The sequence below is a fragment of the Rhea pennata genome, chromosome 8 (genome assembly GCF_028389875.1).
Source record: "Rhea pennata isolate bPtePen1 chromosome 8, bPtePen1.pri, whole genome shotgun sequence".
NCBI classification, from domain to species: Eukaryota; Metazoa; Chordata; class Aves; order Rheiformes; family Rheidae; genus Rhea; species Rhea pennata.
The window spans coordinates 36,242,741-36,259,286 of NC_084670.1; the positions used below are offsets into that span (position 1 = coordinate 36,242,741).

A 16,546-nucleotide genomic window follows, 5' to 3' on the forward strand; every position below is an offset into this window, starting at 1 on the left:
CCGGCAGCGGGGTCCCGGGTCGGTAGCGGGAGGGCGCTGGCGGCAGCGGCTGGGGCCGGGGTGGGGCCGGGGCCGGCGGCAGCGGCCGGGGGCCGGAGTCGGGGCCGGCGCCCTGGGCTGGGGTCGGGCCTTGGGCTGGGGCTGGGGCTAGGGATGGGGCCGGGGATGGGGCCTGGACCGGGGCCGGTGGCAGCGGCCGGGGCTGGGGATGGGGCCGGGGCTGGGCCTTGGGCTGGGGCCGGGGCCGGGCCGGGCCGGGGCTGGGGCCGGGTCCTGGTCGGAGATTGCAGACGGAGATTTCAGTTGGGGTCCAGGTGGGGATACAGGACTGTGACCAGGTCGGGGATGGGGCTGTGATCAGGGTTTGGATCAAGGGCCAGGTTGGGGGCCGAGTGAGGGTATGGAACCGGGTCTGGATCGGGCACGAGGCAGGTCGTGGAACGGTCCAAGGTAAGGGTCCAGGCTGGGGACTGGTGTAGAGTCTGGGTCCAGGTTGGGAGCTGAGTAAGGGACTGGTCTGGAAACCAGGTCTGGGTTGGGGACCGGTCTGGGGTCCTGGTCTGGGTTGGGGGCCAGGTCGAGGACTGGTCCAGAGTCCAAATCCAGGTCAGAGATTGGGAGTGTATCCAGATTCGGGCCCAGATTACGGACCGGGTCGGGGACTGGGCAGGGGTCGGGGGCCGGGACAGGGTGTGTGTCAGTGTGGAGGTCCAGGCAGTAGGGCAAGGCCCCACAGGGTTGCAGTCCTGGGGAATGGGGAAGGGGTGTGGGGACACCCCAAACTCCCCCGTCAGCTCTGGGCAGCTGGACTGCTCCCAGGGACCCAGGCGTCCAGGAGGGGGCAGCTGCCCAGTGAGCAGCCCTAGTTTGCTGGGGGCAAGGGAGGAGAAGGGGGAAAAGAGGGGTCACAGAGGAAGAGTTAAGACAGAAGGGACACGGGAGGATGGAGTGTACTGAAGATAGACAAGAGATGGAGTGACAGCAGGGACATGGGAGGATGTAGGGGACAGGAGATACAAAGGATACGGTGGGAGAGAAGGCGCATGGAAGGATAGAGGGGATGGGAGAGAAGGGGTATATGTAGGGACAGAAAGGACACAGGAGAACCAGTAGAGAGGAGATACCAAGGCTATGGAGGGACTGAAGGGACCTGCACGGAGATAGGGTACAGGACACTGGCACAGGTACGACTCCCCTCTCTGCAGGCGCCTCTGGCCTCTCCCCAGATTTCCCAGCGAGCCTGAGTTGAGCCCAGGTCTTGGGGGCTGCTCTCGCCACCGCTCTGCTCTGGAGGGGCTGCTGTGCCCTGAGCAGGAGAAGGCGAGGGGAGGTCGCGAGACAGAGCAAGAGGTGGTTTGGTGACGTTCCGAGGCTAAGTGTCCATTTGACTCCATCATTTTGTACTAGAATGTCATGCTGATTATATGTATTGTTTCAAACACTTTCTCGTGCCTGCTTCCCTTTGCTGTTCTGTGTGCATGGAGAAGATGATGGACTCGACATGCTTCCAGGCTTCTCCCATTGCAGAAGGAGTACAGCTGCACTTATCTTACCCTTTCTGTGTAAGTAACGTATTTCACTCAGCAAAATGATGCCGTGGCAGTTTTAACTTAGCTGAAATAACTTCTTCCAAAGCCTACTGCTGTCTAAAAGCACTTGCATTATTGCTCTCTAATGATAACTTTCCTGTTGGCTACTTCAGGTGTGTCTGTTCCTGGGCCAGCATTGCCCGTGAGCTTAGCCTGTGGTCCTCTGCCACTACAGTAACTTCTGTTAGGATTAGAGCCAGCAACCGTGTTTCCTCTCCCTCAGCTTTGATTTGCTAAACGGAATTCTTCTGGTCTCCCGTTGCCCGCTAGGCATTTCATTTTTTGAGAAACAAAAACATTTGAGAAACATCTCAACATTTCCTGGGCCATGAATAATACTGAACACGGAGAGGCAAGGGAGCCCCGAACTAAATACACATTTACAGTTCTTCTGTTGAAAGACTTTCCGTTTCTCATCCCACTTTCTGGTATGTTTTTGCCTGCAAAAGGGCAAGCTGACACAGTCCGCACCTCCTGTGAAACTAAGGAACACTCGGTGGTTGTACTCCACGGATCCTTCCTTGCTATTTGTGAAGTAGAAGAACTGTATCTGACTCTACTCTTTTGTGTATATGCCTCATTTGGATGAAGTTACTAGGTAGGCACCAAGCTGCAGCATAATTGGGACTGATTGTTCTTGTTCCTTTTGATTAGGAAAATCTGGATACGTACTGCCAAGGAAAGCAACAGGAAGAAACTCAAGAACCCGAGGCAGAAATTGTCGGTTAGTTCTGGCTTTCCGTTTTCTCCCCCGTGTTGCAGCCCAGAGCCTCACCTAAAAGGGAAACGAGCTGAACTACTGCAATTCTTTCATGGGCAAAGTGAAAACTCTGGGATTCTAAAGGCAAGACATTCCTCCATCTCTGATGAAAGAGGAGAGTGCTAGAGGGTGAGGGAGGGGGGCTGGTAGAGACCCCAGACTCCTTTCCCTGTTTTCCTTGTGCTCTGCCTGTGTGCCCCATGCAATTTTTATCTCCGTCATTCAGAAAGCAGAACTACTGTTTTGGTTCAGACAAGGAAAAGGCAATGCTAGCCAAGGAATAGAATGAAATTACTCGGAGTGGGTAAGCTGGCCATTGAAGAGGCCACGTCCATTCCTTACCTGGCATCCAGCTATTAATGTGAGAGGGTATTAGTAAGAGCTTGCTAGGTAGGGATGCTCCATGTTTGGCATTCCGACCATCTTTCACAGAAGAATTTCCAGTTCCTAAACAGAAGCTCCTGGCATAAACTTTCTCTGTAGGCATCAGACTCCTTTTTTCTCGTTGGGGAACTTCCCTGTTATTGCCCGTGGCAGAGCTATGGCAGAGGCAAGATCTGAAACCACAGAAGCAGATGAAGTCTTGCTGCTGTCAGGACATTCCAAAAATGTCCCGGAAGCACTACCTTGCAATACTGAGAGGGAACTTTCTGAAATAGCTCTTCTCATGGTAGCTGCCTCGTTGCTAAGCAAGGTGACAGCAGAATGTGGCCCCTTGTTACGCTCATGGAGGCTGGTGGCAAGTCACCCAGCAATTCCACCAAGGCCAGACCTTTGCCCATGACCTATACGCACGCTCCTCTCTGCTGATTCCGAGTTTCTGGAATGTGTCATGCACAAATGGCTCTGGAGCTTTGGCAGCGTTTCACATCTTGCGTGTCATACCCATGCTGGTAACAATAAAACCCATCGCTATCTGTGTGGTACCTTTTGGGAGTAATACAACTTGCAGCAGTGTTTGAAGAGTTCAGTGTTGGCGACGTTGTAAAGGTTCTGCTCTAACCAGCTCATCAGAAGAAGGTGAAGAGCAAGAAGATGAAGAAGGCAAAGATACGTGCAGGGGCTATAGGCTTAGAGAAAGGAAGGATCTTGTAGGTTATATGTGCAGTTTCTCTGCAGGGTTGATTTCTTGTGTATAGGGGGGACAGAAGTTCTTGAAGGAAACTGTATAGGCACCAGGAATGATATCTTAGATATTGTAATTACAGGGTCACCAGAGGAAGATGAAAACCGAAAGGCGGCAGATGGCAAAGACCCTCCAAAGCAGTATAGCCTTCGACGAAGGCAAACTGCCATATGCTATCGAGAGCCACTGGAATGTAGGTTATGGGCACAGTTTCTTTGCAGGGCTGATTTCTTGTGTATAGGGGACAGAAGTTCTTGAAGGAAACTGTATAGGCACCAGGAATGATATCTTAGGTACTGTAATTACAGGGTCAACAGAAGAAGACGAAAATCAAGAAGAGGCAGATGGCAAAGAACCTCCGAAGCAGCGTAGCCTTCGACCAAGGCAAACTGGCATATGCTATCGAGAGCCACTGGAATGTAGGTTATGGGCACAGTTTCTCTGCAGGGCTGATTTCTTGTGCATAGAGGGGACAGAAGTTCTTGAAGGATACCGTATAGGCACCAGGAATGATATCTTAGGTACTGTAATTGCAGGGTCATCAGAAGAAAATGAAAACCAAAAGGAGGCAGTTTGCAAAGACCCTCCGAAGCAGTATAGCCTTCGACCAAGGCAAACCGTCATATGCTCTCGAGAGCCACTGGAATGTAGGTTATAGGCAGAGTGTCTCTGCAGGGCTGATTTTCTGCATTTAAGGGGGATATCAGTTCTTGAATGACAGTGTAGATGTGTGCACACAAATAAGAAATGTTATCTAGGTTCTGGAAGTACAGGGTTGTCCAAAGGGGGTGAACACCCAGAAGGCGAAAGTGGCGAGGATACTTGGAAGCAGCATAACCTTCACCCAAGCAAAACCGTGGTGCAGGATCAAGCTGCACTGCAAAGTGCGATATTCACAGAGCCTCTCTGAAGGGCCAGTTTCTTGTGTATAGGTGGGGCATAATTTTGTGAACAAAAATCTATACACCTGCGCACCACGGTTATTTCAATTCCTTGCCTTCATTCTGCAAGTAAAAACCCCCACGGTTTTTCTTAGATGCCTAGTTAGAACTCAGTTTCTTCCTCTACTTATTGTTTACAGCTTGCAGTACCTTCTTGGGGTTTCACTGCTCTGCTCTTATCAAGGTTTCACAGAATAAGCTTTGCTCTTTCTGTAGCTGAACTTCCCAAGTTTAAAAGAAAGATGTCCACGCAGAAGTAAAACAAATGACCTGTGTGTCCTCAAAAGCATAGTAGCAGAGCCCGCTTGCTTTTTGTGCTCTGTTCTGACTTTCAGTTCTCCTTCAGAAGCAGGTGTGCATTTAGTTCACTTGCCCTGTGCCTTGGTAAAAAACACTGAGAACTTTCCTCTGGTCTGGAGTTCAAGATGGTGAAACCCATCCCACTTCCTGCCTTGTTGACGAACCAGCTGTACCTGAAAAGCATGTGATGTGCAATATTCTTGTAAATGTTTTGCTTTCAGCGGAGTTGGGAGAAGCTAAGACATTTTGTTCAGGGCCGTCTTCTTCTCCCACACAAGGAGCTACATCTACATGTGCTCGGTCACAAAGCCCTGTCGGCAAAAGACCAAACAGGTTGGTGGGCGTACAGCTAGTGACAGCTCTTGTTTATCGGCAGTGGTGTCACTCCCAGCACCGAGTAATGGAACAACCGTAACCCTTGTAACCGTGCCAGCCCGACCTCAGTATAGAGGCGGCAAGATTTTTTTCTTTGGGAGAGGTGATCCTCAGCCTTAGAGAGACTTCCAGTAGCCAGCAGTTTTCAGGAAGGCATGCTTTGGGGGCCAGTGATGAGACGATTCTGGAGGGAGTGGCTGAGATTCTGCAGCTGAAATCATAGAATCACAGAATCAGTAATGTTGGAAGGGCCCTCCAGAGATCATCTAGTCCAACCTCCCCGCTCAGCAGGTCACCTAGAGCATGTAACCCTTGTGTTCTGCACTTGAAGCCAGAATCCCCTTCCAGAAACCGTCACTAGACGATTTCATTGTGAAGTACAGAAATGATTTTCTTGACGCATGTAGGTAATTTAGTTAGAGGGAGAGTCTGTGGATAAATGTTCATGTATTTTTAGTTGCTTCTGGCACACGATTCAAAGTAGCTTCATTTCATTCAACATACAAGTGGAGGTGAGTTCTTGTTCCTATGGGAAATTCCACACAGCTGTGTTCTGCTTAGTGTAAATGGAGATGTTGGGAGCAATTGTGATTGTAAAGACAGCGCTGGCTATGACGCTCCGTATTCCCATGGTCCGTAGGGCATTAAATCATCTGTATTTGTATCCAGTTTTGAATGCTACCCGTTGTGTAGTCTGCGCTGATTTTAAAGAAGACTGAGAACTTATGTCTAGATAGTCTTTTCCGTCGGCAGGCTGCTTGACGCAAGCGGTCCAGCCTGCTGAAAGCTCTGCATTTGCTTTCCAAGCTCTGCGTGACGCTGCGTGGTCTGCCTATGGCAGGGGGCAGAAGTCTACGGGAAGCAAAGGCAGGTGTGCTGGCCAGTCATGCTGGCCATTCCTTGTGCGGCTGCTTTGGGCAGCAGCTTTGAACATTAAGTGCAGAGGAAAGCAGGGGGCATAAGGGGGGCACTCCTAGACTATGGTGACTTTGCACTGCTCTGGCAAGCCATATGAAAATAAATCAGACTTGTTAGAAGCACTGTGGTGGGGGTTTTTCAGTCACTCAAATCCTGACACGTCTTTCCTCTTGGAACTGAGATCACTAGTTCTGCCTGGAAGCGTTCCGAAACAAGGAAGCTTCCCAACCAAGTGTTCATGGCCCTATTGCTGACAAAGGCTCTTTGGATTCTGTGAGCAGCTAGAGCATGGAGAATGACGGCTATTGCTGGGTCTGAGCACTTAGGGATGTAAAAATGATCACTCAGCTAGTCTAATGAAACAGAGGCCCACCCGTCTTTCTTTATTCTTGGCTATTGAAGACAAATCAATTCCCATGACTATTTTACTTTCTGGGAAGTTTATGCAAGTTTGTAAGTGCTCCTTGAAGGCTGTTAGTGTCAAGTCTTGCCTCTTGTGAGAGCTTGCACCTGTTTTGACTTTTCTGCCACTTGAGCTCTGCCTGCTGCTACTCCTGGAAGTACTGGAAGTGTTTTAGTTAGGAGGAAAGGCTTGTTTGCTTTAGGGGTGGGGCTTGTAGTAGGCACTTTTTGGTGTTTTGGTCAGAGCCATGCAACTCTCTCCTTTTTCATTATTTATTTATTTATATTTTCATTTTTCGTTACAGAGGCTGTCTATTCTATGGCCCACCAGGGACTGGAAAGACCCTGGTAGCTCGGGCACTTGCTAACGAATGCAGCCAAGGCGACAGGAGAATTTCCTTCTTCATGAGGAAAGGTGCTGACTGCCTGAGTGAATGGGTGGGAGAATCTGAGCGCCAGCTCCGTTTATTATTTGAGCAGGTAAGGTGGAAATGTGCACTCTGTTGTGTCAGAGCGGTGCTGGAGTAGTTCTGTGCTGGATGTCTTCCCGGAGAACTCGGTCTTCTGCGTATTTGGTTGGTTTCTCCCACTGAAGTGGGAATGTTAGTGTTTCCTTTCTCAGTGTCATCCTGCTTTGGATCAGCGGCTTGGAATCTTGCAGGTGTGCTGGCAAAGACGTATCAATAAGCAGGAGAATTCACTAGATCAAAGATTCCCTCCTCCTCCTGCTCCCCTGCCATACTACACAGACACACACACAAAACAAAAAAAGCCACCCTCACCCCACCCCCCAAAAAACAAAAACAAACAAACAAACAAAAAAAAACCCCAGCACATGGTCATTGAATCATTGCACTGGCAGCTTGCCTCCAGAGCCTGTAATTGAGTTACTGAAGGCCTGACTCTGCTCTCTGGTTGCCCAGCAGCTGTGCAAATTCCTGGAGCCATCTGTTCCCAGGAGCAGTCACAGCTGCTTGGCGCAGGCTGCTGGCTTCTGTTACTTGTGCCACTTACCCCTTTGTCTCAGAGAGCAGAGGTCCCTGATGGTGCTCTGAAAGTCCAGGGCTGGTGACTTTGCAGCCACAGTGTTTTTTCATGCCTGTCCCCTTTGAGTAGTGCTGTGTTCTACCTAGGCCACAGTTGCAGTGTCTGCGCTTTCCTTCCAGGCCTACAAGATGCGGCCTTCAATTATTTTCTTTGATGAGATAGATGGTCTTGCCCCTGTGCGGTCCAGTCACCAGGATCAAATTCATAGGTATGGCACTTTTCTTTCTTCTTTTCTCTTTCTTTTCTTCTGCATTTACACGCAATCTGTTTGATTTCTGCAAAAAGAAGACCAGCCTGGTGCCTTTACATGACACACTAATTCATGCTGAAATCTTAGAGCACCATGATGCTCAGCCTCAGGTGATTTTACACACCGGAGCTGAAAAGCACGTGCTAAGCTGGGTGTCAGCACAAGGTCTCTGGTTACCCTGTGTGCTGTTTGTTTGTCTTGACGTGAGTCCTTCCACTAACCAACATCTCATCCAGAAGAGCTTATCCTTTGGAGTGGCCACTGGAGAAAGTCATGCCGAATGGAGCAGCACTTCCCAAACCAGTGAATCAACCCTTGTTCTTTTGTTAGTTCTCTTGTCACAACGCTTCTGGCGCTTATGGATGGCTTAGAGAGCAGAGGAGAGATTGTGGTCATTGGAGCCACCAACAGACTCGACTCCCTAGACCCTGCTTTGCGGAGGCCGGGTCGTTTTGACAGAGAGTTCCTTTTCGCCTTGCCCAATAAAGAGGTAAGACCCCTTTTAGTCACCCTCCTGCTAATGTGGCCAAGTCTTTCTTTGCAAGACAACCGTGCACCCACGCAGTACCGCAGAGCAGGGAAGAAGGGAAGAAATGGTGCCCACGTGTTTGTCTGCTCTCATGAGCAGCAGAGAGGGTAGCATGAAACAGAGTTATCGTATGATTCGCTCCTGTAGAAGTCATCTCAAAATCCCTCCTGTGATTAGTCCTTGTAGCAGGGAACACTTGAGTGCATCTCTGGCAAAGATCGGAGGTGAAACACAGGCAAAGCCTGACATTTTCTGGGCTAGCGCTTTGAGCCACAGTTTTCGTTCCTCTTGGTAGGACTTGTAGCAACTTGAAAGAGAGCGCTGGCACTACTTTGCAGAACAACCTGTGAGAACGGCAGACTTGATTAACTGATGAGTCTGTCACCATGAAGTTTTGATGAATTGGAGAGGGTCTTCTCTGAGGATTTGAGAATCTTCTCTGAGGAATCTCTTTCCACCTAAGCTTTAGACTACCTTTTTTCCCCCAAGAGCGTTCAGTCTCATACCTGTGGAGACTCGCCTCTTTATAGATGCCGGAAATGCCTTTCGTTTGCTTCCTGCTCCTCACAAAGAGCTGAACGTGGCAAACTGAGAATCACTGAACTTGGGAGAGCAGGCAGTGCGTTAAGAGAACTCTAAAGTTCCTGCCTTTCTAGCAGTGTAAAACTGGCAGTTATATGAACGGGAGAGTGTTTGTGGGGTTGTTTGTTTGTTTTTCCCTGAGAGACGAACGTAAAGCAAAACGCCATCGTTTTGTATGTAGGCTCGAAAAGAGATTCTCAAGATTCACACGAGAGCCTGGAGCCCTAAGCCGCTGGATGCAATTCTTGAGGAGCTGGCTGAAAAATGTGTTGGTAAGATCAAAAATGCATTGAGCACCTGCACGTGACTGCATGCTGAAAGAGTCCAAGCTTGTACCAGGCAGTAAGCAAGCCCCTGTGCCTTGCCACAGAATTTGCCCCTGAGCCGGCTGGCAGGACTTGGTTGCTACCACGGTGGCAGGTTCCTGTCCACTTGCCTTGTTTTGTCTCTCAGAACACCAAAGGGTTTGGGGGGCATCTTCCTCAGCAGCAAAAAGTTTGCTCTCACAGGGGCTTCTTAAGCACAGGATATCCAGCTGCAAACCCCATAAAGGAACTGCTCTGCAGAGCGGTAACTCTTTTCAAATCACCCGCTGAACAGTTCCTGTTTGGGCCGCAGACAGAGACTTGACAAGCTGCCCTTTGGCAGCCATGTCCCTGACTTCTTTGTGCTGCCTGAGACTGACATGACACTGCATTCTTGTCTTGCTCATTAGGATACTGTGGAGCCAACATTCAGTCTCTCTGTGCTGAAGCTGCCCTCTGTGCTTTGCGCCGACACTACCCACGGATATACACGAGTCGACAGAAGCTGCAGATAGACATCACTGCCATTGAAGTAGCAGCAAGAGATTTTGCGGAGGCTCTGCGGAAGATTGCACCAGCTTCGCAGAGGGCTGTGGCTTCGCCCGCGCAACCGCTGTCAGCCGTTTGTAAGCCACTGCTTCAGAGGACTCTGGAGAGACTCCTAAAAGCGTTACAGAGAGTGTTTCCCCAGGCAGCGCTTGCACTAAAGAAGGACCAGCAGCCAGGTAGAACAGTAACATCACTGCCTTCAAATTCTGCCACAGCAAACACTTCCAGCTGGTGCAGGCAGCAGAAACCAATCTTTCAGTCATGGTGGGATTGGTCTCAAACGGTAGAAACTTCTTGTTTGCCTATGCATGCCTTTACCTCAGGAATATCTGGAACAGAGTGCTGCCTAGCTTGTACTGCGGCTTCTGAAGCGCTCCATGCTTTGATCAATGGAGGTCGCTGACTGGTTCTATGCTGATTGCTTGAGGCTGTCCTACCGCTACTATGAACTAGTGGAACTAAGGAGAGCTGCTAGATTCTTTCCTCTGGGTAAAAGAGAGGCAGAAAAGCACTGAGGAAAGGCAGGTGGAGAGGCGAGGGGGTTGGCAGAAACATGCCGCCTGAGTTGTCCACCTTCCGCTACCTCCTCCTCGAGTGACCTTTGAGAGGCTGCATTTAGAAGACACCCTGGTCTCTATATGCCAGCTCTGCAGTCCTCGGACAAATGGGCGTTTGCTGCCGCCCCGTTCCCTTAGTTGCCACTCGCTTACTGTGGGCTCCGGCTCCAGAAAGAAGTGACCTTGTTGGGGGCTTTAGGTGTCTAGCGTTCAGTGTGTGCCCGCCCAATGAAGGAAGACAAGACCCTGGCTTTCAGCACTCATTTCAAAGCTGTAGGAGTGCAAGGGAGGCAGGTGTGGGCTCTTCTGGACAGTTAACAAACCTCTCTTGTCTTTCAGACGGTGCAAATCCTATCTTAGGAAACGGCTGCATGTATAGTCATGAGGCGTCACCTTCAGGTTTTGCAGAGGAGCTGTTTCATCAAACGGCCAGTCCTCAAAAGGAAACGTTCCTTCACTTGAACAGGTAAATGTCTGTGTGCTTTGGATTGCAGTTCTTTGGCTTGCTGCGTCCTTGCCGGCGGTCTCGGCTGTGGAACTGGGAGGGGGGTAGACCCAAATGCTTCTGACAGGCGTGTTTCGTAAGAATAAAGCAAGAATCACTAACAGCCCATGGGGGAAGGGGTGCCTCAATGAGAATAACTGAATTAAAAAAATGTCTTGCAGTTCCATGTCCTTCCTGATCACAGAGCAGTTTCTCACCTCCTGTAGTGTGGAGAGTATTTGAGGAGGAAAAAGCAAAAAGCAAGGAAAAAGGAGGAGGGACTGAACAGCTGTGTCTTTACTGTTTACTTTGTTTTCAGAGTGCTTGCTTTCTTCTTGTTGTTCTAGAGATGCTTACTGCCAGCCCACGTGTTACAGGCCAAGGTTCTTAATAGCTGGAGAGCCCGGATGCGGGCAAAGTTCTCACCTGGCTCCTGCAGTAATACACGCGCTGGAGGAGTTTGCAGCTTACACGCTGGACCTGCCGGCTCTCTTTGTTAGTAGCACGTCGCCTGAAGAAAGATGTGCACAGGTATCTCTTCTCTCTTGCATTAACAGGAGTACTCTTCTAGCTGGGTACAGTTACAAAATGCAGCTAATACTGAGCCGGTAGCACTGCAGTCTATGTCGTAAAGGCAAGGACTCCCAGAACGCTTTATACTTGTGCACCTGTGTCTTTTGTTTACCTGGAGAAACTGAGCTAGAGTTAGTTGTGTTTAGCTCAAGGAGAGAGTAGGATGCAACATACAGGCTGAGTGCCGTTCTATTCCTTTTGCCTCTTGGGCAGGGAGCCGACTCTGTTGTTTGGCATCGCTGTATTTTCACAGGTTAACCCTTAGTAGAAGCACTTGAGAGCCGTGCAAGGGAGAATAGACGTGTTCCGTGGCTGGGGGCTCATCAGTCACAGAAAGGCAACATCTCCTTCTGGGTTATGTGACACTGGCATCCGTGGCCACCGAGCCGCAGTGCCTAACTAGTGCCCGGATATACTGCTGGTGCGTTCCATCCTGGAACAGCAACTGCCTGAGTGCTGGTCACCTGATCAGGTGCCCAAAGGTATTCAAGCCCAGAAAGGATGCTTGCCGCTCTGTTCATGGGGTAGATGCACTGCCACGTGGACTGGGCTGTAAGGAGTCACCTTACGTCTAAGCAGCTTGGAAATCAGGTCTCTTTCTAGTCTTGTGGCTTTCTTCCGACCTTTTCCCATCAGGCACTGGTATTTTGTAGCATGTGTTGACTGATAACGGTGTTGCTTCTTAGCAGCTTATTCTGTGTGGTTCAGAATTCTTATGCAAACTCCCATTTGCATTAGTTGATCCGAGAAGCCCAGAGGACAGCGCCAAGCATCCTTTATGTGCCTCGTATCCACATATGGTGGGAGGCTGCTGGCGTCACACTGAGAGCTACGTTTACAACGTTATTGGAGAACATTCCAGCATATGCTCCAGTTTTGTTGCTTGCAACGTCAGATGTACGTCACGCAGAGCTCGCCCAAGAGGTATTTCGATTGCTGCTTTTCCTGCTTTTTTCTGTCTCGGTGGAACTTGCCTCTCCAGTAAGCACCTGGCTACTGCGCTGCCCAGAGCAGAGGGATCCTGATGTTACCAGGGCAGCCTGCCTGAATCTTTGGAAATTTGCTTAGGCAGTAATCACTACTGAACATGTTTGTCTACCAGACTTTTGAAGTCAAGAGCTTCCCTTTGACCCAGCCTTCTCCACCCCTATGGCCTTCTCAGACAGATGCCTGAATTCCCTCCTGGACAATAATCCCCGTGACTTCCACACAGTTATTGACCTGCTTAGTCAAGCGTACGCAGTGCTTGCATTGTAAAGGGTAAAAAACATGCTTTCTAAAATGATTTCTTGCGACAGCCTGCCGTTTCCAAAGGCGGCTGTTACACTGTTAACAGCGGCAATTAATTTAGACTTTCCATGCCTCAACAGAAATGATCATTCTTATTTCATGCAGGCCAAAGAGTCCTTCAAAGATGATGTTTTAGGATGCCACGGAGGCCTATGAAAAATCTAGGCCTACTTGAAGGCCAAGTAGCTGACTTGCTGTAGCTTCTCTTGTACTCAAATCATTAGCCAGCCTGTTCCGAAAAGGCACTCATGTTCTTGGAGGTGAACCTGAATTTCTGTAGCCTTATATCTGCAATGTCTTTCCTCCTCCCGCCTAAGGTCCGAGATTTATTTTCTGAGGCTTATGGAGAAGTTTTCCATGTCCAGTTGCCGGACGAGGAAGAAGGCAGAAAGTTCTTTGAGGACTTGCTTTTAAATCAAGCTGCTCAACCTGCTGCCTCCAAAAGGAAAGCAGGTGAGGAGCGTTTACAAGGAGGGCTTTGCTTACTGTTATGGGAGCAGCCATTTGGCATTTGTCTGGGCAACAGATTGTCGAGCAATAACTTTTAGAAGGCTTGCATGCTTTAGTGTGCTTTGAGTACTGCTGTCTAAAACACCTTCTGGCTGACTGCAGCTTGTCAGGAACACGGCGTACAGCCTGCAGCATCTCCACCGGAGCCTCGACTGCCAGCAGAGGAGCAAGCAGAGGAGACATTGCCAGCGGGGCCTCTACCTTCCCATACACCCTTCCCAAGTGGCAAGTGGCATTTTTTTTTTTTTTTGCCTTTCCTGCATAAGCTGCTAATGCCATTGCTACCCTCCCTGTTCTCACTGCAAACTCCCTCTTTCCCATGATGCTTTTGCTTCCTTTTCCTCTTCCTTTCCTTCCGACCTGCCTCCCCTGCGCCCAGACAGAGAGCAGTGTCTCGCCCTGTGATTTCCAGTTCAAAGGATTAGACCTGCCAACTCAAGTGGCAAAAAGAGGGGAGCAAGAGTAACAGCTATCTGAAGACAAGACCATTGTTTCTTCCCTGCCCTCTGCTTTTCCCATGAGAAGGACAGCAGGGAACAAGGGCTTTCTCCCCGCTAAGGCCCAGGGTATGACATTGTGTGACAGCTCCTTATCCTGCTGGCAGGACTGGGAATTCCGTCACTGGTTTCATCCATGAGTTTTGGGCAATGTTCAGTGAATGCCAACATTGGTGTCTTATCCTGGAAGGCATAAGCACAAGGTTGGTTGTAAAGCAAGTGAACTGAATCTGCAAGCATACGAGCAGTAAGTGCTTAAGGAGCATTTCCCCTTCTCCAGCAAGTATTCCTTTAAGACTGCCTCTTTAACTCTTCCCACCGTTGAAGAAGAGCTTGCGTGCAGTGGCTCTTCAGCTTCTCCTCTACATTAGTTCCTGCAGTAAGACAGTAAGCAACCTGTCCTGCTGAGATAAGCTTCCTTTGTGGTAAAGCGTTCTGCCTGAAGTCTGAGCTGTGCATAAAATCCTGCAGCTGACTATTCTGTGAATGACATTCTGTAATCCGTTCCTCTTCTTTTAAAATCAAAAGGCCAAATGACCCCCTTCCCTTGCTCCCCCTTCTTTCTCAAGGTGCCTATGTAGTGGGACAGCACAGGGCTACTTCAGTGCCCTTGGTCCCTCTCCTGGTACTCCACGTCAGGTGACGATGCTAGAATTGACTGCATCGGTAATGCTTTGGTTTGCGCTTTCTGATGTCCCTGTGCAGCTGTATCAAGCAGAAAACGCAGAAGCAACGCATCACCGTCAGTCAGCGTAGCAGAGAAGAGGAGGAGATTCCCATCCAGCGAGGAGAATGAGACTCACGTCTGTTTAAGGGTAGGTTGGAGCTGACCGCTCTGCCTTTGCTTCCTGATCTGCTTCAGACACTTGAGCTGTTCTGCCAGCACGGCTGTACACATGTAGGCAGCTCCTGGGTCAAGAGAAGGAGCTGGGGAGGCTCCTGTTTGCAGCTGTCCGCAGCATTTCCAGGAGACCTGTGGCCTCTCTCCCAAACAGTGCCTCGTACTGCAGCAGTACGATCTAATCAAATGCAGTCGTGACTTTGCTGCGGCAGCCTCTACCCCTTACTGTGCACTGGGCCACAGCAGTTGCTGCTGTTCTGGAAGAAGTTGCTTTGCCGTTAGGATCGTTCATGGGATAGACTGGGAAGTAACACAATGCTAGGCTTGTAACACAGCCTAAGGCTTGCTTTTTCCCTCAGAGGTAGGACCAATTCACCCATTTCTTTCCCCCCAAAATCCAGTGCAATCTGTAGTTTTGTTCTTGAAGTTTCACTCGTGTTGTATTTTGCAGAAAAAGAAAGCAGGATGCGAGTTGTGTTAGACTGTCCTGGTTTAGTTACTGACGATACCCAGAGCCTGTCTGAAAGAGCTCATGCGCTCTTGCACTTGTCTTGTCTCCCTTCCTCCTTCAGCAACTGCTGAGTGCTGCTGCTGGGATAACAAAGAAGTTCAGCATCTTTCACCGGGAAAAACTACATGTTATGCTCAGCCAGTGTATTTACCGGCATCGACAAGACGACGACAAGACTCAGTTAATAGAGGTAGTATTTCTCACGGCCTCACGGCACTTCCGATCGCTGTTACGCCGCTCCTGCACGGGTACAGTGTGGGTATCGTGTCTTCATCTCAGTCTTCGTCTCTTTACCGCATAGTAGTCCGTGTAATATCGGAGTGGTTCATCTCTGCCTGGGAGAACTCGGTGCATGCTGCAAAGCCGTTGTTGCGTTTGGCATGGCTGTTGGCAGTTTCAGCAGGGCTAAGACCGAGCCGGAAGACAAGGGATTGCATGCACACAGCCCTTTCAAAGCAGTTCACCCTGGAGTCTGTGCACAGCTTTTCTGTCGGGCCTCTCCTTGGGGAGGGGGCTGTGAAAGAAGGGCCCTGGTCTCCGTTTGTCACTACCCCTTCCTCCCCTTGCCGGCAGGCAAGCATGGTAAGGAGCTGGGAAGAGATTTTTCTTTAGTGCCGCCACCATAACTCTTCTAGACTAGCACGTGCGAGCGTCTTGAATTGCGCACAAAGGGAGATTTCTGCCTCGGCTGGTGCTAGATAGGCCAGAAATTCCGGCTTCACGTTCAAGAGCCAGGAGGCAAAATTGGTTGTGCCTCTGCAGTTTGCCTTGAGAAGAGGAGGTCCCTTCTCCTAAGCCCTGCTTGTCTCCATCCCGTCTCGCACACCTGACAAAGAGGATGTCTCTCCTCAGCACACTTTTTGCAAGCACTGCTGATCCAGGCTCCCTCTCTTCCTCTGCTTGGGACACGTGGGGGTGCCTCTAAAGCCAGAGGGGCTAAAAAGACATTGTGATGGTTTCAGCACACCTAGTTGCCCTGTATTCTTTCCTTTTTAGGAAATGAAGAAGGAAATTGGAACGTTCCTTGGTGCCAACTAGTGTGAGCTTCTGAAGACTGACTCCAGCTCCGTGATGTTTTGTTTTAGTTGTATGCTGCCTGCTTCCCTGGGCCTGATTCAGTCACGAGAGCTTTGGCTCCATCTGAACATAAGGAAAGACTTGTTTATTGTGAGGGCATCAGCACACTGGAGCAGATTGCCCGGAGACGTTGCGTAGTCTCTACCCTTGAAGCTGTCTGGATGGGGTGCACGGCAACGTGCCTGGTGTGACCCTGCTTGAGCAGGGGGGTTGGACTAGCTGATCTCCAGAGGTCCCTTCCAACCGCAACCATTCTGTGCGCCACGATTCTGTTTATATATATAACATGTATATATGTATGTGTGTGTGTGTATGTCCAACTTTCACCAGTGTATCTCCTATTACTTACAAAGTCTAATTTATTAAAAGGGGTTGGTAACATTTATATTCGTAAAGGTGTGTCCTACCTTCAAAGTGATAAATGGGAACTCTAGAACATCACTGTGTATACGCAATACATTGTACAGTCAAAATAGTCCTCTTTTGACGGAAATGTAGACAAATAACTTGTTGCTGGGAGACTAGCTCTGTGT

General features: G+C 49.7%; 1 protein-coding gene across 1 annotated transcript; it reads left to right on the forward strand.

The window, feature by feature from the left end:
- Positions 1-3,593: 3,593 nt before the first annotated feature.
- Positions 3,594-15,974, forward strand: LOC134143726 (ATPase family AAA domain-containing protein 2-like). The gene is made up of 16 exons (XM_062582017.1): positions 3,594-3,668; positions 3,784-3,894; positions 4,752-4,768; positions 6,717-6,891; positions 7,578-7,666; positions 8,039-8,198; positions 9,001-9,091; positions 9,535-9,849; positions 10,570-10,696; positions 11,062-11,245; positions 12,026-12,211; positions 12,895-13,030; positions 14,290-14,399; positions 14,998-15,195; positions 15,510-15,518; positions 15,933-15,974. Exons 1-16 carry the CDS (start codon positions 3,594-3,596, stop codon positions 15,972-15,974), a joined length of 2,025 nt encoding a protein of 674 aa, XP_062438001.1.
- Positions 15,975-16,546: the final 572 nt, after the last annotated feature.

What these genes read in the sequence shown, in the direction of transcription:
- LOC134143726 (XM_062582017.1), top strand. Translation starts at nt 3,594, where the DNA reads ATGGCAAAGACCCTCCAAAGCAGTATAGCCTTCGACGAAGGCAAACTG. An exon ending in ACGTTCCTTCACTTGAACAG is followed by an intron (nt 10,697 to 11,061) that starts GTAAATGTCTGT and finishes TTGTTGTTCTAG; the next exon opens with AGATGCTTACTGCCAGCCCA. An exon ending in CTGAAGAAAGATGTGCACAG is followed by an intron (nt 11,246 to 12,025) that starts GTATCTCTTCTC and finishes CATTTGCATTAG; the next exon opens with TTGATCCGAGAAGCCCAGAG.